General features: G+C 50.3%; 1 protein-coding gene across 1 annotated transcript; it reads right to left on the bottom strand.

Annotated features, from left to right (window-relative positions):
- Window positions 1-2: 2 nt before the first annotated feature.
- On the bottom strand, window positions 3-27,313 carry LOC115119507 (steroid 21-hydroxylase). The gene is made up of 12 exons (XM_065027533.1): window positions 27,122-27,313; window positions 25,532-25,723; window positions 25,292-25,381; window positions 10,638-10,792; window positions 9,612-9,707; window positions 7,340-7,450; window positions 7,090-7,176; window positions 6,838-6,933; window positions 5,956-6,069; window positions 1,858-2,024; window positions 646-749; window positions 3-432 (listed from the first exon to the last, which is right to left on the bottom strand). The coding sequence occupies exons 1-12, from the start codon at window positions 27,252-27,254 to the stop codon at window positions 185-187; spliced, it is 1,593 nt and encodes a 530-aa protein (XP_064883605.1). The 5' UTR covers window positions 27,255-27,313; the 3' UTR covers window positions 3-184.

Genomic DNA, 27,313 nt, shown 5'->3' with positions numbered 1-27,313 from the left:
CGTTGTTGAAAGAGGAAGTATTTATTAAAAGTAGAAAATATTATTCTATACATTCCAATTACTTCACCATTACTGCACAATACTACACAATATATGCCTTCTCTTATAAGAATACTTCCTCTAGAGCCGAATGATTGGTAGAAATGTAATGTGATCACTGTACATGAACAAACTCTGTGAGAGGTCAAGGCCCAGGTCTGGGCAGTGCTATGACTGTGTAGGCCTTGGCTTTGAGTACCACACTGGCTACTCCTGTCAGGTCTGGTAGAGAGGTCTGGCTTTCAGCAGGTACGAACTGGAAATCACGCAACAAGTAGGCGGTGAACAGAAACAATTCCATTTTGGCCACAGCCTCCCCCAAACACAGCCGAGCGCCCCCGCCGAAAGGCAGGAGAGCACGCGTCGAGGCCCCCCCACCCTCCAGGAACCGCTCTGAAAGAGAGAGGGTCTACTGTTAGCTGCTGCTGGACCTATGTTGCTGAGCCAAGTGAAAGCAATTCTAGGCTAAATCCCAAATGGTACCCTATTCCCTATATAGTGCACTACTTTTAACCTGAGCCTTATGGGCCCTGATCAATAGTAGTTCACTATATAGGGAATAGGATGCCATTTGGGACATTGCCAGTACACTCAATAGCCCAGCACCTGGTTTGAAGGAATAGGGATCCGTCCACACTGCAGGGTCATGATGCGCCCCAAACAAATTGGGGATGATGACAGTGTTCTTAGGGATGAAGTAGCCTGCAATACTGAACACATATGGAATAGACACAGAATTTTACATTGCACATACATTGAGTATATCAAACATTAGGAGCACCTTCCTAATATTGAGTTGTACCCCCCTCCTTCAAAACAGCCTCAATTCATTGGGACATGGACTACAAGGTGTCGAAAGCGTTCCACAGGGATGCTGGCCTATGTTGACTCCAATGTTTCCCACAGTTGTGTCAAGTTGGCTGGATGTCCTTTGAGTGGTGGACTATTCTTGATACACACAGGAAATTGTTGAGAGTGAAAAACCCAGCAGCGTTGCAGTTCTTGACACAAACTGATGCACCTGGCACCTACTACCATACCCCATTTAAAGGCAATGGAATATTTTGTCTTGCCCATTCACCCTCTGAATGGTACACATACACAATCCATGTCCCAATTGTCTCAAGGCTTAAAAATTATTCTTTAACCCGTCTCCTCCCCTTCATCTACACTGACTGAAGTGGATTTAACAAGTGACATCATTAAGGGATCATAGCTTTCACCTGGATTCACCTGGTCAGTCTGTGATTTGGAAAGAGCAGGTGTTCTTAATGTTTTGTATACTCAGTGTATAAACATGCATTATTAGTACTGTATGATGAGGTATTACATTTAGGTAGAAAAACGGCACAGAAGGGAAGTTGGCAAGGCAAATGTACTGTACAAAGCAGAGTAACAGCATCAAAACATAAGCTCCCTTAGGATGGTGAAAGTTACACATAGCTACAGTACAGTACTTTCCCACAGTGCATTTATTGAGATGCTCTGTAGAGTAATCTTATACAGTAATGATATACAGTAATGATATTACAGTAAAGATATACAGTAATGATATAGAGTAAAGATATACAGTAATGATATAGAGTAGAGATATACAGTAATGTTATACAGTAATGCTATACTGTACTACAGTAAGTATATCTCAGAGGAGACTGGTGGGAGGGGTTATAGGAGGACAGGCTCATTGTAATGGCTGGAATGGATTTGATGGAATACATCAAATAAATGGAAATGTTTGACTCTGTTCCATTTATTCCATTTTAGCCCGTCCTACTATAGCTCTTCCCACCAGCCTCCCCTGGTATAGCTTCTATTCACCTGCTGTCTCTGATGGCTCTGTGAGGCACAGCTAGCGGAGCCACAGGTCTGAGTCTGAGCACCTCACTGATCACAGCACACAGCACTGGCAGCCTGTGTCTGTCACTGTACTGAGGGTAGCGCCCGTCCAGCACCGAACACAACTCATCATACACTCTGTACTGCACCTAGGGAGGAGGAAAGAGAGAGAGATGGAGGGAGAGAGAGAGTAAGAGAGACGGAGTGAGAGAGAAAGAGAGATGGAGGGAGAGAGAGAGAGTAAGAGAGACAGAGGGAGAGAGAAAGAGAGAGAGTAAGAGAGATGGAGGGAGAGAGACAGAGGGAGAGATAAAGGGAGAGAGAAAGAGAAGCATCTCACCATGTGAAGTGATCTCAAATGTAAGTTTTGATTTACAGTCTATAATGGAATGCAAGCCATCAACACATCTGTGGGTTTCAGTCTAGTTCCATCTCTATAGAATACTATGTAAAGCATATATCAAAGGTCTGAGGACACTGGTGAATACAGTGTATTGTATTGTAGTGTAGTGTAGGTTATTGTAGTATAGTGTGTAGAGTAGTGTTGTGTAATGCATTGTATTATAGTGTGGTATAGAGCAGTGTAGTGTAGTGTATATACTTCTGTAGTGTAGTGTATTGTATTGTAGTATAATGTGTAGAGTAGTGTAGTGTAGTGTAATGCATTGTATTATAGTGTGGTATAGAGCAGTGTAGTGTAGTGTAGTGTATAGAGTTATGTAGTGTAGTGATGTGTAGTGTATAGAGTTATGTTATGTAGTGATGTGTAGTGTATATAATATGTAGTGTAGTGTATCTAGTTCTGTAGTGTAGTGCAGTGTAGTGTATAGAGTTATGTAGTGTAGTGATGTGTAGTGTATATAATATGTAGTGTAGTGTATAGAGTTCTGTAGTGTAGTGATGTGTAGTGTATAGAGTTATGTAGTGTAGTGATGTGTAGTGTATATAATATGTAGTGTAGTGTATAGAGTTCTGTAGTGTAGTGCAGTGTAGTGAATAGAGTTCTGTAGTGTAGTGCAGTGGTTCCCACACTTTTATTAGTCCCCTACCCCTTCAAACATTCAACCTCCAGCTGTACCCCCTCTAGCACCAGGGTCAGCTGTACCCCCTCTAGCACCAGGGTCAGCACACTCTCAAATGTTGTTTTTTGCCATCATTGTAAGCCTGCCACACACACTATATGATACATTTATTAAACATAAGAATGAGTGTGAGTTGTCGTCACAACCCGGCTCGTGGGAAGTGACAAAGAGCTCTTATGGGACCAGGGCACAAATAATAATATAATCATCATCAATAATTTTGCTCATTATTTATCCATCTTACATATAAAACCTTATTTAAAACCTTAATGTAAAATTGTGAATAACTCACCACAGGTTAATGAGAAGGGTGTGCTTGAAAGGATGCACATAACTCTGCAATGTTGGGATGTATTGGAGAAAGTCTCAGTCGTAAATCATTTTCCACACAGTCTGTGCCTGTATTTCATGAGGGCCGAGAATCCACTCTCACATAGGTACGTGGTTGCAAAGGGCATCAGTGTCTTAACAGTGTGATTTGCCAAGGCAGGATACTCTGAGCGCAGCCCTATCCAGAAATCTGGCAGTGGTTTCTGATTCTGATTCAATTCAATTTTCTCAGAACCGCTTGTTGTAATTTTTATGAGGCTCTCTTGTTCAGATATGGTAAGTGGACTGGAGGCAGGGCATGAAAGGGATAACGAATCCAGTTGTTTGTGTCATCAACCATTTTGGGAAAGTACCTGTGTAATTGCACACCCAACTCACTCAGGTGCTTTGCTATATCACATTTGACATTGTCCGTAAGCTTGAGTTCATTTTCACACAAAAAATCATACAATGATGGAAAGACCTGTGTGTTGTCCTTGTTAATGCAGACAGAGAAGAGCTCCAACTCCTTAATCATAGCCTCGATTTTGTCCCGCACATGGAATATAGTTGTGGAGAGTCCCTGTAATCCTAGATTCAGATCAAGACAAAACATCACCCAGATAGGTGAGTCGTGTGAGAAACTCGTCAGACAAGTGAAAATTATGGTCAGTAAAGAAGACTTTAAGCTCGTCTCTCAATTCCAAAAAACATGCCAATACGTTGCCCCTTCATAACCAGCGCACTTCTTCTGTATGTTGTAAAAGCGTTACATGGTCGATGCCCATATCTTTGCACAGTGCAAAATACATGAGAGTTCAGGGACCTTGCTTTAACAAAGTTAACGATTTTCACTCTAGTGTCCAAAACGTCTTTCAAGCTGTCAGGCATTCCTATGGCAACAAGAGCCTCTCAGTGCATGCTGCAGTGTACCCAAGAGCCTCTCAGTGCATGCTGCAGTGTACCCAAGAGCCTCTCAGTGCATGCTGCAGTGTACCCAAGAGCCTCTCGGTGGACGCTGCAGTGTACCCAAGAGCCTCTCGGTGGATGCTACAGTGTACCCAAGAGCCTCTCAGTGCATGCTGCAGTGTACCCAAGAGCCTCTCAGTGCATGCTGCAGTGTACCCAAGAGCCTCTCGGTGGATGCTGCAGTGTACCCAAGAGCCTCTCAGTGGATGCTGCAGTGTACCCAAGAGCCTCTCAGTGGATGCTGCAGTGTACCCAAGAGCCTCTCAGTGCATGCTGCAGTGTACCCAAGAGCCTCTCGGTGGATGCTGCAGTGTACCCAAGAGCCTCTCAGTGCATGCTGCAGTGTACCCAAGAGCCTCTCGGTGCATGCTGCAGTGTACCCAAGAGCCTCTCAGTGCATGCTGCAGTGTACCCAAGAGCCTCTCGGTGGATGCTGCAGTGTACCCAAGAGCCTCTCGGTAGATGCTGCAGTGTACCCAAGAGCCTCTCGGTGGATGCTGCAGTGTACCCAAGAGCCTCTCGGTAGATGCTGCAGTGTACCCAAGAGCCTCTCGGTAGATGTTGCAGTGTACCCAAGAGCCTCTCGGTAGATGCTGCAGTGTACCCAAGAGCCTCTCGGTGGATGCTGCAGTGTACCCAAGAGCCTCTCGGTGGATGCTGCAGTTCACCCAAGTGGCGTCGGGAGCAAATGCTTGCACGCGCGTTACCACTCCACTATGTCTCCCTGTCATGGCTTTTGCACCATCAGTACAGATACCAACATGAGCAGCAGCTACGTTTGGCTACATACGAACCATTAGTGGAATTCCCACGAGAGAATAACGGTTAATGTGATTGGATGTTAATTATTTAACTAGTCTACCTGTATTTGACATTGTGTTGTTAACCACTAGATGGTTTAATTTTATTTTTGGCAGTGAAACAAGGTTAATCAGGCGAGGAAAAAACCTCACCCAAATGTATATCCCCGTTGAACTGTTTGAAAATGTGAAGCAGAAAACATTTTTAAAAAGTGTGAATCACATTTTTATTTGACGTACTCCAGACGACATTGCGCGTATCCCTGGTGGTAGTATAGTGTATCTAATTCTGTAGTGTAGTGTAGTGTATCTAATTCTGTAGTGTAGTGTAGTGTATCTAATTCTGTAGTGTAGTGTAGTATATAGAGTTCTGTAGTGTAGTATAGTGTATAGAGTTCTGTAGTGTAGTATAGTGTATAGAGTTCTGTAGTGTAGTATAGTGTATAGAGTTCTGTAGTGTAGTATAGTGTATCTAATTCTGTAGTGTAGTGTAGTGTATAGAGTTCTGTAGTGTAGTGTAGTATAGTGTATCTAATTCTGTAGTGTAGTTTATAGAGTTCTGTAGTGTAGTGTGTAGAGTTCTGTAGTGTAGTGTGTAGAGTTCTGTAGTGTAGTGTATAGAGTTCTGTGGTGTAGTGTATAGAGTTCTGTAGTGTAGTGTATAGAGTTATGTGGTGTAGTGTATAGAGTTCTGTAGTGTAGTGTATAGAGTTCTGTAGTGTAGTGTATAGAGTTCTGTAGTGTATAGAGTTGTGTAGTGTATACAGTTATGTAGTGTAGTGTATAGAGTTCTGGAGTATATATAGTTCTGTAGTGTCGTTTATTTATTGAATTTTGTAGTTAGTGTATTGAGTTCTGTAGTGTTGCGTAGTGTATTGTGTTCTGTGGTGTAGTGTAGTGTATAGAGTTTTGTAGTGTACCTCAGGCCTGTGCAGTAGAAAGGCCACAGTCCAGCTGAGCCAGGCAGCTGTTGTCTCTGTTCCCCCGATCAGAAGGTCCACAGTGGCCATGTGGACATGAGTGTCTGTCAGGACCTGTGAATGGACCATGTCCTTACTGCAGACCATGAGCATATGTGTGACCCAAATGGCACTCTATTCTCTATATAGTGCACTGCTTTTAACCAGGGCCATGGTCAAAAGTAGTGCACTAGGGAATCGGGTGCCATTTCAGATGCGCAATATAACACTTACTATTACACATTTATAGCAATTAGTAGGCTTATATTATAAGCATTTGCTATGTGATTTTGATTGATTACCACGATAAACCACAGCCTGGTCTCATAGACGAGACATGACATAGTAAACGTTAATCTGGAAAATCCAAATTAGTATGATATGTTACGTTTGGTGTGGTTACATAAGAAAGAAAGTAACTTAACGCGAATGTCTAGCAACCCAAGGGTTGTGTGTTTGAATCTCGTCACGGATAACTTTTATCTAATTAGCAACTGTGCAACTACTTACTACTTTTTAGATGCTTTGCAACTACTTAGCATGTTTGCTAACACTTCCCCTAACCAAAACTTTAACCCTTTAATCTAACTCCGAACCTTAACCCCTAACCCTAACCCCTAGCCTTTCTAACGTTAGCCTTAGCCACCTAGCTAACGTTAGCCACAACAAATTAGAATACGCAACATATCATACTTTTTGCAAATTCATAACATATTGTACGAATTTCAGTTAATACATACTATACAAAATGTAACCTATAATACTAATTGTAGTGTCCCGGATTCACTTCACTATCTTACGTCTACATCTGAGTTCAGGTTGTAAACCATGATAAGAACCTACCACTCCCTGTGTTGTGTCCTGGGGCTTCCCAAGGCCGTTGAGGAGAGCGCTTGTGATGTCAATGTCTTCCGCTGATGTTTTGCTCGGTGCCTGCATCTGTGGCAGCAATACATTTCATATCTTCCATATGCTACCAATGTACCCATATTACATTACAGATGCTTTTTAAAAACTTTGACATGATTGTCTTTGTGTTTGCTGCTGGCTACTTGAACATAAGTTTGAAAAAGAAGCTACAGTATTCACACCAACCTTGTACTCATCCAGATGTGTTCTGATGATGTCATCTCTCCTAGCCACCTCTTTCAGAAGACGGGAGAACGGAGGATTGGGCAATTTCTTGGACAAATGGGAACAGATCAATATAACTACACAATAGAATCACATATTCCCACTTTTGTTTGCACCATTTTAGACATTTTAATTTGTGTATCAGAGTAGCTATCTGTGCATGCAGTTTCCCTGTCAGATAGTGTAGTATGAGTGTATACACTTGACCGACCCTGAGCAGTGGGAAGGAGTCCAGAGCAGAGATCCAGGGAGAGCCCCATAGAGACACGATCTCATTAAGACAGCCATGCAGTCTCTGCAGCTCTGCAGAACTCTTCTCATACTAAAAGACACAGACAAATAGACAGAGGTCACAAACACAGACAAATGAATCGATATATTACAGGAAGTCCCACTTATATCATTTACCATTTGATACTACTGTATGTATAGCGTCTTTGTTTCCTTGAAAAGTTATTTAAAAAATCCCATTTGTTATTATTATTTTCATTATCATAATTATTATTATTATCATTATCCTAGTATTATCATAATTATAATCAATATTATTATTATTTACAGTACACACAGTAGTACAGGAGATGCTTTACCATATGTGGCATAACCCTTTTCCACCTTCTATAACATGATTTTAGATTATTCATAAAGCACCAATAGGTTTTTCTTTTATAAAGGATTGATAAACCCTTTCAGGTTGGGCCCTGGGACTAAACACCTCCCTCTGCAACTGGATTCTGGACTTCCTGAAGGGTTGCCCCCCCCCAGGTGGTAAGGGTAGGTAACAACACATCCACCACGCTGATCCTCAATACGGGGCCCCCTCAGAGGTGCGTGCTCAGTCCCCTCCTGTACTCCTTGTTCACTCATGACTGCACGGCCAGGCACGACTCCAACACCATCATTAAGTTTGCCGATGACACAACAGTGATAGACCTGATCACCAACAGCAACGAGACAGCCTATAGGGAGGAGGTCAGAGACCTGGCCGTGTGGTGCAAGGACAACAACCTCTCCTTCAACGTGATCAAGACAAAGGAGATGATTGCGGACTACAGGAAAAGGGGGACTGAGCACGTCCCCATTCTCATCGACAGGGCTGTAGTGGAGCAGGTTGAGAGCTTCAAGTTCCTTGGTGTCCACATCACCAACAATCTAACATGGTGCAAGCACACCAAGACAGTCATGAAGAGGGCATGACAAAGCCTATTCCCCCTCAGGAGACTGAAAAGATTTGGCATGGGTCCTCAGATCCTCAAAAGGTTCTACAGCTGCACCATCGAGAGCATCCTGACGGGTTGCATCACTGCCTGGTATGGCAACTACTTGGCCTCCGACAGCAAGGTACTACAGAGAGTAGTCCGTACAGCCCAGTACAACACTGGGGCCAAGCTTCCTGCCATCCAGGACCTCTATACCAGGCGGTGTCAGAGGAAGGCCCTAGAAATTGTCAAAGACCCCAGCCACCCCAGTCATAGACTGTTTTCGCTGCTACCACATGGCAAGTGGTACCGGAGCGCCAAGTCTAGATCCAAGAGGCTTCTGAACAGCTTTTACCCCCAAGCCATAAGACTCCTGAACATCTAATCAATTGGCTACCCAGACTATTTGCATTGCTCTTTTACACTGCTGCTAATCTCTGTTATTATCTATGCATAGTCACTTTAATAACTCTACCTACTCTACCTCTATGTACATATTACCTCAATTACCTCGACTAACTGGTTCTCCCACACATTGACTCTGTACCGGTACCCCCTGTATATAGCCCCCACACATTGACTCTGTACCGGTACCCCCCTGTATATGGCCTCGCTATTGCTATTTTACTGCTGCTCTTTAATGATTTGTTACTTTCATTATTTATTTATTTGGGTATTTATCTTAAAACTGCATTAAGGGTTAAGGGCTTGTAAGTAAGCATTTCACTGTAAAGTCACTGTAAAGTCTATACCTGCTGTATTCGGCACATGTGACAAATGCAGTTTGATTTGATTTGATCACCAACCCCACTAGATAACCAGCCTGGTTCAATTTTCCAACTGTGATATATAACTGCTTATCGTGTCTCTGCTTTTAGATAGCTTACCCACGCAGTGGTTAATAAAATACATGACTATATTTCCGTCATGGTTATCCATTGGCCAAACCTGATGTCTCTCTTCATTCTAATTCTGTGTTATGTCCCAAATAACACCCTATTCCCTATATAGTGCACTAGATTTTCACCAAAGCCCAAGTAGTGTACTATATAGGGAATAGGGTGCCACTCCTGGTGTATACACTGTACAGACTCAAAGAACTGACAGATAGCTGGCTTCAAATAGTGTGGGTTTCTTCCAGATACAGATTGAGCCTGCCTGGAGCAGCCGGATCAAATGGGTGTGGTTTCTTTTTTGGGGACTGTTCCATTGATTCCGTTGTGCCAGGCAAGCTCAATCAAGCGCAGACAACAAATACTATTTGAACCCAGGTGTGATCCTCACCTCTTTCCCAAAGGCCAGTGTGGTGATGATGTTACTGGCTGCTACAGTGAAATCCTCAGAGAGATCCACAGCTCTGCCGTTATAGTCCAGCAGCACCTGATGGATCACAGGTTACATATTCAGATATAAACTCCCTCACTGTAAACTAAACATCGATTGGCTCAACTTAAGAAGATGAGTTACCCCGCTGACTTGTAACTTCAACTTTTTGGGGGTTGTAACTTTTCCAATTTGAAACCACTACATCGTCATTACACAGGGCCACAAACAAGAAGTACAACAAGTGATACATCATTAAGTTGTGGTTGGCATGTTGCTGAGGTTGTGTTGCATTGTGTAATCTCCAGTTGAGTCAGTCAGTGTACTGGTACATGCTGGTTTACATTCCTTCTCAGAACACAGTGTATTTGTTCCATGCTGCTGTTCCCTCCCTTGGTAGAGAAAGTGTTCTGTGTTCTGTGCAAGGGTTCGAAATACCTGCACATTGGTGTATGCTCCATTATAGTTCATTACAATGTTTTGACCCCCAGAAAGGTCGAAGGTCTTCGTGGAGTAGACATTGCAATAAACTATACAGGAGCATACAACCATATAATTACATATTGAACTCTAGAATGCTGAAGCTGAGAGATTCTTTTTGTGAGGGTGGATACTTCACAAACCCAAAATCTTTATTTCTAACAGGCTTACCCCCAGAACCTAATCACAAGCATCTGAACAAATGACAAAATATTTTAGTTCTGGTTTAACCCAGATTAGGATCCTAGCAACATGACAAACATTCATCCATCTTGGTCAGGGAATCTTTCCTTTGAGAAACTGATCAAATGTGTTCAAATATTGTGTAAAACAATGAATTTGTACATATACAGGTCATTCTGAAAGTATTCAGACCCTTTCTCTTTCCTCAATGTTGTTACTTTACAGCCTTAATCTAAATAAATACACATTTGATCAATCTACACACACTACCCCATAATGACAAAGCAAAAACAGGTTTAGAACTGTCATGTGTTTCATCTTTACTTGTCTCAGGTGGAGGGCCTGTTTCTGGATGACCCCGTGGAGCGACTGCTGGGAGCAGTGTTGCAGTGCATTATGGGCCAGACGGCGATGGGCCCTCCACTCCTCACTGTAGTCCCCCAGAGAGATGGAGCGGCCTCCCCCTGACACCACGTCTCCTGAGAGACCGGTAGGGAGGGAGGGAGGGAGGGGGTAGAGAGAGAGAAGGAGAGAGGGAGGTAGGTAGGGAGGGAGGGAGGGGGTAGAGAGAGAGAAGGAGAGAGGGAGGTAGGTAGGGAGAGATGGAGGGAGGGAGGGGGTAGAGAGAGAGAAGGAGAGAGGGAGGTAGGTAGGGAGAGATGGAGGGAGGGAGGGGGTAGAGAGAGAGAAGGAGAGAGGGAGGTAGGTAGGGAGAGATGGAGGGAGGGAGGGGGGGTAGGGAGAGATGGAGGGAGAGAGAGAGAGAGGGAGGGAGGTAGGGAGAGATGGAGGGAGGGGGTAGAGAGAGAGAAGGAGAGAGGGAGGTAGGTAGGGAGAGATGGAGGGGGGGGTAGGGAGAGATGGAGGGAGGGAGGGAGGTAGGGAGAGATGGAGGGAGGGAGGGGGAGAAGGAGAAGAGGAGGGAGGTAGGTAGGGAGAGATGGAGGGAGCGATGAGATAAGGGGAGAGGGGGGTAGGTAGGGAGAGATGGAGGGAGAGATGAGATAAGGAGAGGGAGGTAGGTAGGGAGAGATGGAGGGAGGGATGAGATAAGGAGAGAGGGAGGTAGTTAGGGAGAGATGGAGGGAGGGAGGGGGTAGAGAGAGAGAAGGAGAGAGGGAGGGAGGTAGGGAGAGATGGAGGGGGGGGGGAGAGAGAGAAGGAGAGAGGGAGGTAGGTAGGGAAAATGGAGGGAGCGATGAGATAAGGAGAGAGGGAGGTAGGGAGGGAGGGAGGGAGGGGGTAGAGAGAGAGAAGGAGAGAGGGAGGTAGGTAGGGAGAGATGGAGGGAGAGATGAGATAAGGAGAGAGGGGGTAGGTAGGGAGAGATGGAGGGAGGGATGAGATAAGGAGAGAGGGAGGTAGTTAGGGAGAGATGGAGGGAGGGAGGGGGTAGAGAGAGAGAAGGAGAGAGGGAGGTAGGTAGGGAGAGATGGAGGGAGGGAGGGGTAGAGAGAGAGAAGGAGAGAGGGAGGTAGGTAGGGAGAGATGGAGGGAGCGATGAGATAAGGAGAGAGGGAGGTAGGTAGGGAGGGAGGGAGGGAGGGGGTAGAGAGAGAGAAGGAGAGAGGGAGGTAGGTAGGGAGAGATGGAGGGAGAGATGAGATAAGGAGAGAGGGAGGTAGGTAGGGAGAGATGGAGGGAGGGAGGGGTAGAGAGAGAGAAGGAGAGAAGGAGGTAGGTAGGGAGAGATGGAGGGAGAGATGAGATAAGGAGAGAGGGAGGTAGGTAGGGAGAGATGGAGGGAGGGAGGGGGTAGAGAGAGAGAGAAGGAGAGAGGAGGTAGGTAGGAAGAGATGGAGGGAGAGATGAGATAAGGAGAGAGGGAGGTAGGTAGGGAGAGATGGAGGGAGGGAGGGGTAGAGAGAGAGAAGGAGAGAGGGAGGTAGGTAGGGAGAGATGGAGGGAGCGATGAGATAAGGAGAGAGGGAGGTAGGTAGGGAGAGATGGAGGGAGGGAGGGGGTAGAGAGAGAGAAGGAGAGAGGGAGGTAGGTAGGGAGAGATGGAGGGAGAGATGAGATAAGGAGAGAGGGAGGTAGGTAGGGAGAGATGGAGGGAGGGAGGGGTAGAGAGAGAGAAGGAGAGAGGGAGGTAGGTAGGGAGAGATGGAGGGAGGGGTAGAGAGAGAGAAGGAGAGAGGGAGGTAGGTAGGGAGAGATGGAGGGAGGGATGAGATAAGGAGAGAGGGAGGTAGTTAGGGAGAGATGGAGGGAGGGAGGGGGTAGAGAGAGAGAAGGAGAGAGGGAGGTAGGTAGGGAGAGATGGAGGGAGGGAGGGGGTAGAGAGAGAGAAGGAGAGAGGGAGGTAGGTAGGGAGAGATGGAGGGAGCGATGAGATAAGGAGAGAGGGAGGTAGGTAGGGAGGGAGGGAGGGGGTAGAGAGAGAGAAGGAGAGAGGGAGGTAGGTAGGGAGAGATGGAGGGAGAGATGAGATAAGGAGAGAGGGAGGTAGGTAGGGAGAGATGGAGGGAGGGAGGGGGTAGAGAGAGAGAAGGAGAGAGGGAGGTAGGTAGGGAGAGATGGAGGGAGGGAGGGGGTAGAGAGAGAGAAGGAGAGAGGGAGGTAGGTAGGGAGAGATGGAGGGAGGGGGTAGAGAGAGAGAAGGAGAGAGGGAGGTAGGTAGGGAGAGATGGAGGGAGGGATGAGATAAGGAGAGAGGGAGGTAGTTAGGGAGAGATGGAGGGAGGGAGGGGGTAGAGAGAGAGAAGGAGAGAGGGAGGTAGGTAGGGAGAGATGGAGGAGGGAGGGGTAGAGAGAGAGAAGGAGAGAGGGAGGTAGGTAGGGAGAGATGGAGGGAGCAATGAGATAAGGAGAGAGGGAGGTAGGTAGGGAGGGAGGGAGGGGGTAGAGAGAGAGAAGGAGAGAGGGAGGTAGGTAGGGAGAGATGGAGGGAGAGATGAGATAAGGAGAGAGGGAGGTAGGTAGGGAGAGATGGAGGGAGCGATGAGATAAGGAGAGAGGGAGGTAGGTAGGGAGAGATGGAGGGAGGGAGGGGGTAGAGAGAGAGAAGGAGAGAGGGAGGTAGGTAGGGAGAGATGGAGGGAGGGAGGGGGTAGAGAGAGAGAAGGAGAGAGGGAGGTAGGTAGGGGAGAGATGGAGGGAGCGATGAGATAAGGAGAGAGGGAGGTAGGTAGGGAGAGATGGAGGGAGGGGGTAGAGAGAGAGAAGGAGAGAGGGAGGTAGGTAGGGAGAGATGGAGGGAGAGATGAGATAAGGAGAGAGGGAGGTAGGTAGGGAGAGATGGAGGGAGGGAGGGGGTAGAGAGAGAGAGGGAGGTAGGTAGGGAGAGATGGAGGGAGAGATGAGATAAGGAGAGAGGGAGGTAGGTAGGGAGAGATGGAGGGAGGGAGGGGTAGAGAGAGAGAAGGAGAGAGGGAGGTAGGTAGGGAGAGATGGAGGGAGCGATGAGATAAGGAGAGAGGGAGGTAGGTAGGGAGAGATGGAGGGAGGGAGGGGGTAGAGAGAGAGAAGGAGAGAGGGAGGTAGGTAGGGAGAGATGGAGGGAGAGATGAGATAAGGAGAGAGGGAGGTAGGTAGGGAGAGATGGAGGGAGGGAGGGGGGGTAGAGAGAGAGGAGAGAGGGAGGTAGGTAGGGAGAGATGGAGGGAGGGAGGGGTAGAGAGAGAGAAGGAGAGAGGGAGGTAGGTAGGGAGAGATGGAGGGAGCGATGAGATAAGGAGAGAGGGAGGTAGGTAGGGAGAGATGGAGGGAGGGAGGGGGTAGAGAGAGAGAAGGAGAGAGGGGGAGGTAGGTAGGGAGAGATGGAGGGAGAGATGAGATAAGGAGAGAGGGAGGTAGGTAGGGAGAGATGGAGGGAGGGAGGGGGGGTAGAGAGAGAGAAGGAGAGAGGGAGGTAGGTAGGGAGAGATGAGGGAGGGAGAGATGAGATAAGGAGAGAGGGAGGTAGGTAGGGAGAGATGGAGGGAGGGAGGGGTAGAGAGAGAGAAGGAGAGAGGGAGGTAGGTAGGGAGAGATGGAGGGAGCGATGAGATAAGAGAGAGAGGGAGGTAGGTAGGGAGAGATGGAGGGAGGGAGGGGGTAGAGAGAGAGAAGGAGAGAGGGAGGTAGGTAGGGAGAGATGGAGGGAGAGATGAGATAAGAAGAGAGGGAGGTAGGTAGGGAGAGATGGAGGGAGGGAGGGGGTAGAGAGAGAGAAGGAGAGAGGGAGGTAGGTAGGGAGAGATGGAGGGAGGGGTAGAGAGAGAGAAGGAGAGAGGGAGGTAGGTAGGGAGAGATGGAGGGAGGGATGAGATAAGGAGAGAGGGAGGTAGTTAGGGAGAGATGGAGGGAGGGAGGGGGTAGAGAGAGAGAAGGAGAGAGGGAGGTAGGTAGGGAGAGATGGAGGGAGGGATGAGATAAGGAGAGAGGGAGGTAGTTAGGGAGAGATGGAGGGAGGGAGGGGGGTAGAGAGAGAGAAGGAGAGAGGGAGGTAGGTAGGGAGAGATGGAGGGAGGGAGGGGGTAGAGAGAGAGAAGGAGAGAGGGAGGTAGGTAGGGAGAGATGGAGGGAGCAATGAGATAAGGAGAGAGGGAGGTAGGTAGGGAGGGAGGGAGGGGGTAGAGAGAGAAGGAGAGAGGGAGGTAGGTAGGGAGAGATGGAGGGAGAGATGAGATAAGGAGAGAGGGAGGTAGGTAGGGAGAGATGGAGGGAGCGATGAGATAAGGAGAGAGGGAGGTAGGTAGGGAGAGATGGAGGGAGGGAGGGGGTAGAGAGAGAGAAGGAGAGAGGGAGGTAGGTAGGGAGAGATGGAGGGAGGGAGGGGGGAGAGAGAGAAGGAGAGAGGGAGGTAGGTAGGGAGAGATGGAGGGAGCGATGAGATAAGGAGAGAGGGAGGTAGGTAGGGAGAGATGGAGGGAGGGGGTAGAGAGAGAGAAGGAGAGAGGGAGGTAGGTAGGGAGAGATGAGAGGGAGAGATGAGATAAGGAGAGAGGGAGGTAGGTAGGGAGAGATGGAGGGAGGGAGGGGGTAGAGAGAGAGAAGGAGAGAGGGAGGTAGGTAGGGAGAGATGGAGGGAGAGATGAGATAAGGAGAGAGGGAGGTAGGTAGGGAGAGATGGAGGGAGGGAGGGGGTAGAGAGAGAGAAGGAGAGAGGGAGGTAGGTAGGGAGAGATGGAGGGAGCGATGAGATAAGGAGAGAGGGAGGTAGGTAGGGAGAGATGGAGGGAGGGAGGGGGTAGAGAGAGAGAAGGAGAGAGGGAGGTAGGTAGGGAGAGATGGAGGGAGAGATGAGATAAGGAGAGAGGGAGGTAGGTAGGGAGAGATGGAGGGAGGGAGGGGGGTAGAGAGAGAGGAGAGAGGGAGGTAGGTAGGGAGAGATGGAGGGAGGGAGGGGGAGAGAGAGAGAAGGAGAGAGGGAGGTAGGTAGGGAGAGATGGAGGGAGGGAGGGGGTAGAGAGAGAGGAGAGGGAGGGAGGTAGGTAGGGAGAGATGGAGGGAGGGAGGGGGTAGAGAGAGAGAAGGAGAGAGGGAGGTAGGTAGGGAGAGATGGAGGGAGGATGAGATAAGGAGAGAGGGAGGTAGGTAGGGAGAGATGGAGGGAGGGAGGGGGGTAGAGAGAGAGAAGGAGAGAGGGAGGTAGGTAGGGAGAGATGGAGGGAGAGATGAGATAAGAGAGAGGGAGGTAGGTAGGGAGAGATGGAGGGAGGGAGGGGGTAGAGAGAGAGAAGGAGAGAGGGAGGTAGGTAGGGAGAGATGGAGGAGAGATGAGATAAGGAGAGAGGGAGGTAGGTAGGGAGAGATGGAGGGAGGGAGGGGGTAGAGAGAGAGAAGAGAGAGGGAGGTAGGTAGGGAGAGATGGAGGGAGCGATGAGATAAGGAGAGAGGGAGGTAGGTAGGGAGAGATGGAGGGAGGGAGGGGGTAGAGAGAGAGAAGGAGAGAGGGAGGTAGGTAGGGAGAGATGGAGGGAGAGATGAGATAAGAAGAGAGGGAGGTAGGTAGGGAGAGATGGAGGGAGGGAGGGGTAGAGAGAGAGAAGGAGAGAGGGAGGTAGGTAGGGAGAGATGGAGGGAGGGGTAGAGAGAGAGAAGGAGAGAGGGAGGTAGGTAGGGAGAGATGGAGGGAGGGATGAGATAAGGAGAGAGGGAGGTAGTTAGGGAGAGATGGAGGGAGGGAGGGGGTAGAGAGAGAGAAGGAGAGAGGGAGGTAGGTAGGGAGAGATGGAGGGAGGGATGAGATAAGGAGAGAGGGAGGTAGTTAGGGAGAGATGGAGGGAGGGAGGGGGTAGAGAGAGAGAAGGAGAGAGGGAGGTAGGTAGGGAGAGATGGAGGGAGGGGGGGAGAGAGAGAGAAGGAGAGAGGGAGGTAGGTAGGAGAGATGGAGGGAGCAATGAGATAAGGAGAGAGGGAGGTAGGTAGGGAGGAGGGAGGGGGGGTAGAGAGAGAGAAGGAGAGAGGGAGGTAGGTAGGGAGAGATGGAGGGAGAGATGAGATAAGGAGAGAGGGAGGTAGGTAGGGAGAGATGGAGGGAGCGATGAGATAAGGAGAGAGGGAGGTAGGTAGGGAGAGATGGAGGGAGGGAGGGGGTAGAGAGAGAGAGAAGGAGAGAGGGAGGTAGGTAGGGAGAGATGGAGGGAGGGAGGGGGTAGAGAGAGAGAAGGAGAGAGGGAGGTAGGTAGGGAGAGATGGAGGGAGCGATGAGATAAGGAGAGAGGGAGGTAGGTAGGGAGAGATGGAGGGAGGGGGGTAGAGAGAGAGAAGGAGAGAGGGAGGTAGGTAGGGAGAGATGGAGGGAGAGATGAGATAAGGAGAGAGGGAGGTAGGTAGGGAGAGATGGAGGGAGGGAGGGGGTAGAGAGAGAGAAGGAGAGAGGGAGGTAGGTAGGGAGAGATGGAGGGAGAGATGAGATAAGGAGAGAGGGAGGTAGGTAGGGAGAGATGGAGGGAGGGAGGGGGTAGAGAGAGAGAAGGAGAGAGGGAGGTAGGTAGGGAGAGATGGAGGGAGCGATGAGATAAGGAGAGAGGGAGGTAGGTAGGGAGAGATGGAGGGAGGGAGGGGGGTAGAGAGAGAGAAGGAGAGAGGGAGGTAGGTAGGGAGAGATGGAGGGAGAGATGAGATAAGGAGAGAGGGAGGTAGGTAGGGAGAGATGGAGGGAGGGAGGGGGGTAGAGAGAGAGGAGAGAGGGAGGTAGGTAGGGAGAGATGGAGGGAGGGAGGGGGTAGAGAGAGAGAAGGAGAGAGGGAGGTAGGTAGGGAGAGATGGAGGGAGCGATGAGATAAGGAGAGAGGGAGGTAGGTAGGGAGAGATGGAGGGAGGGAGGGGGTAGAGAGAGAGAAGGAGAGAGGGAGGTAGGTAGGGAGAGATGGAGGGAGAGATGAGATAAGGAGAGAGGGAGGTAGGTAGGGAGAGATGGAGGGAGGGAGGGGGTAGAGAGAGAGAAGGAGAGAGGGAGGTAGGTAGGGAGAGATGGAGGGAGAGATGAGATAAGGAGAGAGGGAGGTAGGTAGGGAGAGATGGAGGGAGGGAGGGGGTAGAGAGAGAGAGAAGGAGAGAGGGAGGTAGGTAGGGAGAGATGGAGGGAGCGATGAGATAAGGAGAGAGGGAGGTAGGTAGGGAGAGATGGAGAGAGGGAGGGGGTAGAGAGAGAGAAGGAGAGAGGGAGGTAGGTAGGTAGGGAGAGATGGAGGGAGAGATGAGATAAGAAGAGAGGGAGGTAGGTAGGGAGAGATGGAGGGAGGGAGGGGGTAGAGAGAGAGAAGGAGAGAGGGAGGTAGGTAGGGAGAGATGGAGGGAGGGGGTAGAGAGAGAGAAGGAGAGAGGGAGGTAGGTAGGGAGAGATGGAGGGAGGGATGAGATAAGGAGAGAGGGAGGTAGTTAGGGAGAGATGGAGGGAGGGAGGGGGTAGAGAGAGAGAAGGAGAGAGGGAGGTAGGTAGGGAGAGATGGAGGGAGGGAGGGGTAGAGAGAGAGAAGGAGAGAGGGAGGTAGGTAGGGAGAGATGGAGGGAGCGATGAGATAAGGAGAGAGGGAGGTAGGTAGGGAGGGAGGGAGGGGGTAGAGAGAGAGAAGGAGAGAGGGAGGTAGGTAGGGAGAGATGGAGGGAGAGATGAGATAAGGAGAGAGGGAGGTAGGTAGGGAGAGATGGAGGGAGGGAGGGGTAGAGAGAGAGAAGGAGAGAGGGAGGTAGGTAGGGAGAGATGGAGGGAGCGATGAGATAAGGAGAGAGGGAGGTAGGTAGGGAGAGATGGAGGGAGGGAGGGGGTAGAGAGAGAGAAGAGAGAGGGAGGTAGGTAGGGAGAGATGGAGGGAGCGATGAGATAAGAGAGAGGGAGGTAGGTAGGGAGAGATGGAGGGAGGGAGGGAGGGGGTAGAGAGAGAGAAGGAGAGAGGGAGGTAGGTAGGGAGAGATGGAGGGAGAGATGAGATAAGGAGAGAGGGAGGTAGGTAGGGAGAGATGGAGGGAGGGAGGGGGTAGAGAGAGAGAAGGAGAGAGGGAGGTAGGTAGGGAGAGATGGAGGGAGAGAGGGAGGTAGGTAGGGAGAGATGGAGGGAGGGAGGGGTAGAGATAGAGAAGGAGAGAGGGAGGTAGGTAGGGAGAGATGGAGGGAGCGATGAGATAAGGAGAGAGGGAGGTAGGTAGGGAGAGATGGAGGGAGAGATGAGATAAGGAGAGAGGGAGGTAGGTAGGGAGAGATGGAGGGAGCGATGAGATAAGGAGAGAGGGAGGTAGGTAGGGAGAGATGGAGGGGGGGGGTAGAGAGAGAGAAGGAGAGAGGGAGGTAGGTAGGGAGAGATGGAGGGAGCGATGCGATAAGGAGAGAGGGAGTTAGGTAGGGAGAGATGGAGGGAGGGAGGGGGTAGAGAGAGAGAAGGAGAGAGGGAGGTAGGTAGGGAGGGAGGGAGGGGGTAGAGAGAGAGAAGGAGAGAGGGAGGTAGGTAGGGAGAGATGGAGGGAGGGAGGGGGTAGGGAGAGATGAGATAAGGAGAGAGGGAGGTAGGTAGGGAGAGATGAGATAAGGAGAGAGGGAGGTAGTTAGGTAGAGATGGAGGGAGGGAGGGGGTAGAGAGAGAGAAGGAGAGAGGGAGGTAGGTAGGGAGAGATGGAGAGAGCGATGAGATAAGGAGAGAGGGAGGTAGGTAGGGAGAGATGGAGGGAGAGATGAGATAAGGAGAGAGGGAGGTAGGTAGGGAGAGATGGAGGGAGGGAGGGGGTAGAGAGAGAGAAGGAGAGAGGGAGGTAGGTAGGGAGAGATGGAGGGAGAGATGAGATAAGGAGAGAGGGAGGTAGGTAGGGAGAGATGGAGGGAGCGATGAGATAAGGAGAGAGGGAGGTAGGTAGGGAGGGAGGGGGGGGTAGAGAGAGAGAGAAGGAGAGAGGGAGGTAGGTAGGGAGAGATGGAGGGAGGGGGTAGAGAGAGAGAAGGAGAGAGGGAGGTAGGTAGGGAGAGATGGAGGGAGCGATGAGATAAGGAGAGAGGGAGGTAGGTAGGGAGAGATGGAGGGAGGGAGGGGGTAGAGAGAGAGAAGGAGAGAGGGAGGTAGGTAGGGAGAGATGGAGGGAGCGATGAGATAAGGAGAGAGGGAGGTAGGTAGGGAGAGATGGAGGGAGGGAGGGGTGTAGAGAGAGAGAAGGAGAGAGGGAGGTAGGTAGGGAGAGATGGAGGGAGAGATGAGATAAGAAGAGAGGGAGGTAGGTAGGGAGAGATGGAGGGAGGGAGGGGTAGAGAGAGAGAAGGAGAGAGGGAGGTAGGTAGGGAGAGATGGAGGGAGGGGGTAGAGAGAGAGAAGGAGAGAGGGAGGTAGGTAGGGAGAGATGGAGGGAGGGATGAGATAAGGAGAGAGGGAGGTAGTTAGGGAGAGATGGAGGGAGGGAGGGGGTAGAGAGAGAGAAGGAGAGAGGGAGGTAGGTAGGGAGAGATGGAGGGAGGGAGGGGGTAGAGAGAGAGAAGGAGAGAGGGAGGTAGGTAGGGAGAGATGGAGGGAGCGATGAGATAAGGAGAGAGGGAGGTAGGTAGGGAGGGAGGGAGGGGGTAGAGAGAGAGAAGGAGAGAGGGAGGTAGGTAGGGAGAGATGGAGGGAGAGATGAGATAAGGAGAGAGGGAGGTAGGTAGGGAGAGATGGAGGGAGGGAGGGGGTAGAGAGAGAGAAGGAGAGGGAGGTAGGTAGGGAGAGATGGAGGGAGCGATGAGATAGGAGAGAGGGAGGTAGGTAGGGAGAGATGGAGGGAGGGAGGGGGTAGAGAGAGAAGGAGAGAGGGAGGTAGGTAGGGAGAGATGGAGGGAGCGATGAGATAAGGAGAGAGGGAGGTAGGTAGGGAGAGATGGAGGGAGGGAGGGGGTAGAGAGAGAGAAGAGAGAGGGAGGTAGGTAGGGAGAGATGGAGGGAGAGATGAGATAAGGAGAGAGGGAGGTAGGTAGGGAGAGATGGAGGGAGGGAGGGGGTAGAGAGAGAGAAGGAGAGAGGGAGGTAGGTAGGGAGAGATGGAGGGAGAGAGGGAGGTAGGTAGGGAGAGATGGAGGGAGGGAGGGGTAGAGAGAGAGAAGGAGAGAGGGAGGTAGGTAGGGAGAGATGGAGGGAGCGATGAGATAAGGAGAGAGGGAGGTAGGTAGGGAGAGATGGAGGAGAGATGAGATAAGGAGAGAGGGAGGTAGGTAGGGAGAGATGGAGGGAGGGAGGGGGTAGAGAGAGAGAAGGAGAGAGGGAGGTAGGTAGGGAGAGATGGAGGGAGAGATGAGATAAGGAGAGAGGGAGGTAGGTAGGGAGAGATGGAGGGAGCGATGAGATAAGGAGAGAGGGAGGTAGGTAGGGAGAGATGGAGGGAGGGGGTAGAGAGAGAGAAGGAGAGAGGGAGGTAGGTAGGGAGAGATGGAGGGAGCGATGCGATAAGGAGAGAGGGAGTTAGGTAGGGAGAGATGGAGGGAGGGAGGGGGGGTAGAGAGAGAGAAGGAGAGAGGGAGGTAGGTAGGGAGGGAGGGAGGGGGTAGAGAGAGAGAAGGAGAGAGGGAGGTAGGTAGGGAGAGATGGAGGGAGGGAGGGGGTAGGGAGAGATGAGATAAGGAGAGAGGGAGGTAGGTAGGGAGAGATGAGATAAGGAGAGAGGGAGGTAGTTATGGAGGGAGGGAGGGGGTAGAGAGAGAGAAGGAGAGAGGGAGGTAGGTAGGGAGAGATGGAGAGAGCGATGAGATAAGGAGAGAGGGAGGTAGGTAGGGAGAGATGGAGGGAGAGATGAGATAAGGAGAGAGGGAGGTAGGTAGGGAGAGATGGAGGGAGGGAGGGGTAGAGAGAGAGAAGGAGAGAGGGAGGTAGGTAGGGAGAGATGGAGGGAGAGATGAGATAAGGAGAGAGGGAGGTAGGTAGGGAGAGATGGAGGGAGCGATGAGATAAGGAGAGAGGGAGGTAGGTAGGGAGAGATGGAGGGAGGGAGGGGGTAGAGAGAGAGAGAAAGAGAGAGGGAGGTAGGTAGGGAGAGATGGAGGGAGGGGGTAGAGAGAGAGAAGGAGAGGGAGGTAGGTAGGGAGAGATGGAGGGAGCGATGAGATAAGGAGAGAGGGAGGTAGGTAGGGAGAGATGGAGGGAGGGAGGGGGTAGAGAGAGAGAAGGAGAGAGGGAGGTAGGTAGGGAGGGAGGGAGGGAGGGAGGGGGTAGAGAGAGAGAAGGAGAGAGGGAGGTAGGTAGGGAGAGATGGAGGGAGGGAGGGGGTAGGGAGAGATGAGATAAGGAGAGAGGGAGGTAGGTAGGGAGAGATGAGATAAGGAGAGAGGGAGGTAGTTAGGGAGAGATGGAGGGAGGGAGGGGGTAGAGAGAGAGAAGGAGAGAGGGAGGTAGGTAGGGAGAGATGGAGGGAGCGATGAGATAAGCAGAGAGGGAGGTAGGTAGGGAGAGATGGAGGGAGAGATGAGATAAGAGAGAGGGAGGTAGGTAGGGAGAGATGGAGGGAGGGAGGGGGTAGAGAGAGAGAAGGAGAGAGGGAGGTAGGTAGGGAGAGATGGAGGGAGCGATGAGATAAGAGAGAGAGGGAGGTAGGTAGAGAGAGAGAATGAGAAAGGGAGGTAGGTAGGGAGAGATGGAGGGAGGGAGGGGGTAGAGAGAGAGAATGAGAAAGGGAGGTAGGTAGGGAGAGATGGAGGGAGGGAGGGGGTAGAGAGAGAGAATGAGAGATGGAGGGAGGGAGGGGGTAGAGAGAGAAGGAGAGAGGGAGGTAGGTAGGGAGAGATGGAGGGAGGGAGGGGGTAGAGAGAGAGAAGGAGAGAGGGAGGGGGGTAGAGAGAGGGAGGGAGGGAGGGGTGTAGAGAGAGAGAAGGCGAGAGGGAGGGGGTAGAGAGAGGGAGGGAGGTAGGGAGAGAGAGAGAAGGAGAGAGGGAGGTAGGTAGGGAGAGATGGAGGGAGGGAGGGGGTAGAGAGAGAGAAGGAGAGAGGGCGGTAGGGAGGGAGAGATGGAGGGAGGGAGGGGGTAGAGAGAGAGAAGGAGAAAGGGGGTAGGTAGGGAGAGATGGAGGGAGGGAAGGGGGTAGAGAGAGAGAAGGAGAGAGGGGGGGTAGAGAGAGGGAGGGAGAGAGGGGTGTAGAGACAGAAGGAGAGAGGGAGGGGGTAGAGAGAGGGAGGGAGGTAGGGGAGAGAGAGAGAATGAGAGAGGGAGGTAGGTAGGGAGAGATGGAGGGAGGGAGGGGGTAGAGAGAGAGAAGGAGAGAGGTAGGTAGGTAAGGGAGAGATGGAGGGAGGGAGGGGGTAGAGAGAGAGAAGGAGAGAGGGAGGTAGGTAGGGAGAGATGGAGGGAGGGAGGGGGTAGAGAGAGAGAATGAGAGAGGGAGGGAGGGAGGGGGTAGAGAGAGAGAGAATGAGAAAGGGAGGTAGGTAGGGAGAGATGGAGGGAGGGAGGGGGGTAGAGAGAGAGAATGAGAGATGGATGGAGAGGAGGGGGTAGGTAGAGAGAGAATGAGAGATGGAGGGGGGGAGGGGGTAGAGAGAGAGAATGAGAAAGGGAGGTAGGTAGGGAGGGAGAGATGGATGGAGGAGGGGGGTAGAGAGAGAGAATGAGAGATGGAGGGAGGGAGGGGGTAGAGAGAGAGAATGAGAAAGGGAGGTAGGTAGGGAGAGATGGAGGGAGGGAGGGGGTAGAGAGAGAGAATGAGAGATGGAGGGAGGGAGGGGGTAGAGAGAGAGAATGAGAAAGGGAGGTAGGTAGGGAGAGATGGAGGGAGGGAGGGGGGTAGAGTGAGAGAATGAGAAAGGGAGGTAGGTAGGGAGAGATGGAGGGAGGGAGGGGGTAGAGAGAGAGAATGAGAGATGGAGGGAGGGAGGGGGTAGAGAGAGAAGGAGAGAGGGAGGTAGGTAGGGAGAGATGGATGGAGGGAGGGAGGGGGGTAGAGAGAGAGAAGGAGAGAGGGAGGTAGGTAGGGAGAGATGGAGGGAGGGAGGGGTAGAGAGAGAGAAGGAGAAAGGGAGGTAGGTAGGGAGAGATGGAGGGAGGGAGGGGGTAGAGAGAGAGAAGGAGAAAGGGAGGTAGGTAGGGAGAGATGGAGGGGGGTAGAGAGTGAGAAGGGGAGAGGGAGGGAGGTAGGGAGAGATGGAGGGAGGGAGGGGGTAGAGAGAGAGAAGGAGAGAGGGAGGGAGGTAGGGAGAGATGGAGGGAGGGGGGGGTAGAGAGAGAGAAGGAGAGAGGGAGGTAGGTAGGGAGAGATGGAGGGAGGGAGGGGGTAGAGAGAGAGAAGGAGAAAGGGAGGTAGGTAGGGAGAGATGGAGGGAGGGAGGGGGTAGAGAGAGAGAAGGAGAGAGGTAGGTAGGTAGGGAGAGATGGAGGGAGGGAGGGGGTAGAGAGAGAGAAGGAGAGAGGGAGGGAGGTAGGGAGAGATGGAGGGAGGGAGGGGGTAGAGAGAGAGAGAGAGGAGGAGGGAGGGAGGGAGGGAGGGAGGGGGTAGAGAGAGGAGGAGAGAGGGAGGTAGGGGTAACGAGAGAGAAGGAGAGAGGGAGGTAGGTAGGGAGAGATGAGATCAGGAGAGAGGGAGGTAGGTAAGGAGAGATGAGATAAGGAGAGAGGGAGGGGTAAAAGAGAGAGAAGGAGAGAGGGAGGGAGGTAGGGAGGGAGGGAGGGGGTAGAGAGAGAGAAGTAGAGAGGGAGGTAGGGGTAGAGAGAGAGAAGGAGAGAGGGAGGTAGGTAGGGAGAGATGAGATAAGGAGAGAGGGAGGTAGGTAGGGAGAGATGGAGGGAGGGAGGGGGTAGAGAGAGAGAAGGAGAGAGGTAGGTAGGTAGGTAGGGAGAGATGGAGGGAGCGATGAGATAAGGAGAGAGGTAGGTAGGTAGGGAGAGATGGAGGGAGGGGTAGAGAGAGAGAAGGAGAGAGAGAGGTAGGTAGGTAGGTAGGGGGAGATGGAGGGAGGGAGTGATGAGATAAGGAGAGAGGGAGGTAGGTAGGGAGAAATGGAGGGAGAGATGAGATAAGGAGAGAGGGAGGTAGGTAGGGAGAGATGGAGGGGGTTAGAGAGAGAGAAGGAGAGAGGGAGGTAGGTAGGGAGAGATGGAGGGGTTAGAGAGAGAGAAGGAGAGAGAGAGGTAGGTAGGGAGAGATGAGATAAGGAGAGAGGGAGGGAGATATGAGAGAAGGTGGGGTGAAATGGAGGGTGGAGAAAGAGAGTGAGGTGAAGGGTAAATCATATGAATCAAAAGCACTGTTGGCTCAGAGTAACAGAAGTGAGTGATGGTTGCTGGGAAAACTCGGGTGGTTCTAGTAAGGTGTTCTCAGAGTAACAGAAGTGAGTGATGGTTGCTGGGAAAACTCGGGTGGTTCTAGTAAGGTGTTCTCAGAGTAACAGAAGTGAGTGATGGTTGCTGGGAAAACTCGGGTGGTTCTAGTAAGGTGTTCTCAGAGTAACAGGAGTGATGGTTGCTGGGAAAACTCGGGTGGTTCTAGTAACATGTTCTCAGAGTAACAGAAGTGAGTGATGGTTGCTGGGAAAACTCGGGTGGTTCTAGTAACATGTTCTCAGAGTAACAGAAGTGAGTGATGGTTGCTGGGAAAACTCGGGTGGTTCTAGTAACGTGTTCTTCACCGGTGTAAGAATGTGGTCTCCCAGCAAAGTCCGACCATTTCTTCACCAAGGCTTCTCTGATGATGTCACCACTGTTTAATACCACCATGGCTGCAGCAAACACAACATACAGAGTCAAGACAAACGTACTGTAATACTGAAAACATTCACATACTGAGGATATTACATGTATAAACAACTATTCTAACTGTCTTGAAACAGAGTTAACTTGAGTCACTTGGTTGGAAGTGAATTCATTACTTGTGTTGCCACACTTGAGGCGGTAGATGTTGCCATAGCGACGTGCCAGGGAGGTCAGGTGACTGGGCAGGTGGTCGTGTGCCAGCTCCAGCATGTTGCCCAGCAGAGGGAGAGAGAGAGGGCCAGGGAGAGAGGGAGAGAGAGAACGGGGAAAGAACTGATAGAAAGAGTGCAGAAGTCTAGACCCAACAGCTGGGATGGAGGAGGTAGATAACATACAGTAGGAAGACAAAGGGAACGTTGGTTGTCATTCTCTTCATAATGTTACTGTTGACCATTGCTAATCAAGCGAAGCCACGTGCCCATATGGAAAATGACTTGTCCTACTACCATTTACATTGAGGTTTACATAAGGCCTATTCATAGCCTATAATCTAATGAGAAGCAGAGTTCCAGGTTAAGCAGCTAAGATATATTGTTGAACAGACTCATCGATTGTCCTGGACCCTTGAAGGGCCAATCAGCAGTTGCTACATTCATCATAATAATGATATTAAGGACATGTACCCATTGATTCTTATAGAATACAACTTAGAAATGCCTTAATGAGCTTAGTTCCACTGTCGTTCCCCATCAGAACCCAAAATATTAGATTGTTTTACTCTGATGTTTGTAAACAAAGTGAATGTCAACAAACACTGTAGAGCGTCAAAACATGGTTACAACTATCATGTTGATATCATGGATAGCTCTGTCTATGAATGTGAGAGAGATGACATTTCTCCAGCCACATCTCTCAGCTTTTAAACCAAACAGTGGTGGGAAGAGGACTTTGTCTGTGTTTCAACAGCTAATTGTCCCTTTACCTGTAGGACATAGACTGTACAGTACATACAGGAAGAAAGAGCATTGTATTGATTACCTGTAGGACATAGACTGTACAGTACATACAGGAAGAAAGAGCATTGTATTGATTACCTGTAGGACATAGACTGTACAGTACATACAGGAAGAAAGAGCATTGTATTGATTACCTGTAGGACATAGACTGTACAGTACATACAGGAAGAAAGAGCATTGTATTGATTACCTGTAGGACATAGACTGTGCAGTACATACAGGAAGAAAGAGCATTGTATTGATTACCTGTAGGACATAGACTGTACAGTACATACAGGAAGAAAGAGCATTGTATTGATTACCTGTAGGACATAGACTGTGCAGTACATACAGGAAGAAAGAGCATTGTATTGATTACCTGTAGGACATAGACTGTACAGTACATACAGGAAGAAAGAGCATTGTATTGATTACCTGTAGGACATAGACTGTACAGTACATACAGGAAGAAAGAGCATTGTATTGATTACCTGTAGGACATAGACTGTACAGTACATACAGGAAGAAAGAGCATTGTATTGATTACCTGTAGGACATAGACTGTACAGTACATACAGGAAGAAAGAGCATTGTATTGATTACCTGTAGGACATAGACTGTGCAGTACATACAGGAAGAAAGAGCATTGTATTGATTACCTGTAGGACATAGACTGTACAGTACATACAGGAAGAAAGAGCATTGTATTGATTACCTGTAGGACATAGACTGTACAGTACATACAGGAAGAAAGAGCATTGTATTGATTACCTGCTGACCGATATCCATTGGGTTCTCCCTGTGTAACTTTGTCTCCTTTTCCAGGGAGGTAGATGAGCAGGATCCATAACAGTGTAAGCATGACCACAGCACCCACAATCACCACTGACACATATGCTGTCATTATGCAGGCTTTAAGTCTTACTCTCCCTGTCCCCCCAAAAATCACCTTTCACTCTGGTC

The sequence above is a fragment of the Oncorhynchus nerka genome, linkage group LG14 (assembly GCF_034236695.1).
Source record: "Oncorhynchus nerka isolate Pitt River linkage group LG14, Oner_Uvic_2.0, whole genome shotgun sequence".
NCBI classification, from domain to species: Eukaryota; Metazoa; Chordata; class Actinopteri; order Salmoniformes; family Salmonidae; genus Oncorhynchus; species Oncorhynchus nerka.
The sequence above is the reverse complement of the archived record's forward strand: the minus strand, read 5'-3'. Positions and strand labels throughout refer to the sequence as shown.

Excerpts from the sequence above, each read along its gene's own strand:
- LOC115119507 (XM_065027533.1), bottom strand. The coding sequence starts at position 27,254 with ATGACAGCATATGTGTCAGTGGTGATTGTGGGTGCTGTGGTCATGCTT. Across the intron at positions 9,708-10,637 it reads AGGCCCTCCACCTGAGACAA|GTGCTGCTGGACTATAACGG; the intron begins GTAAAGATGAAA and ends GTGATCCATCAG. Across the intron at positions 7,451-9,611 it reads CACTGGCCTTTGGGAAAGAG|TATGAGAAGAGTTCTGCAGA; the intron begins GTGAGGATCACA and ends TGTGTCTTTTAG.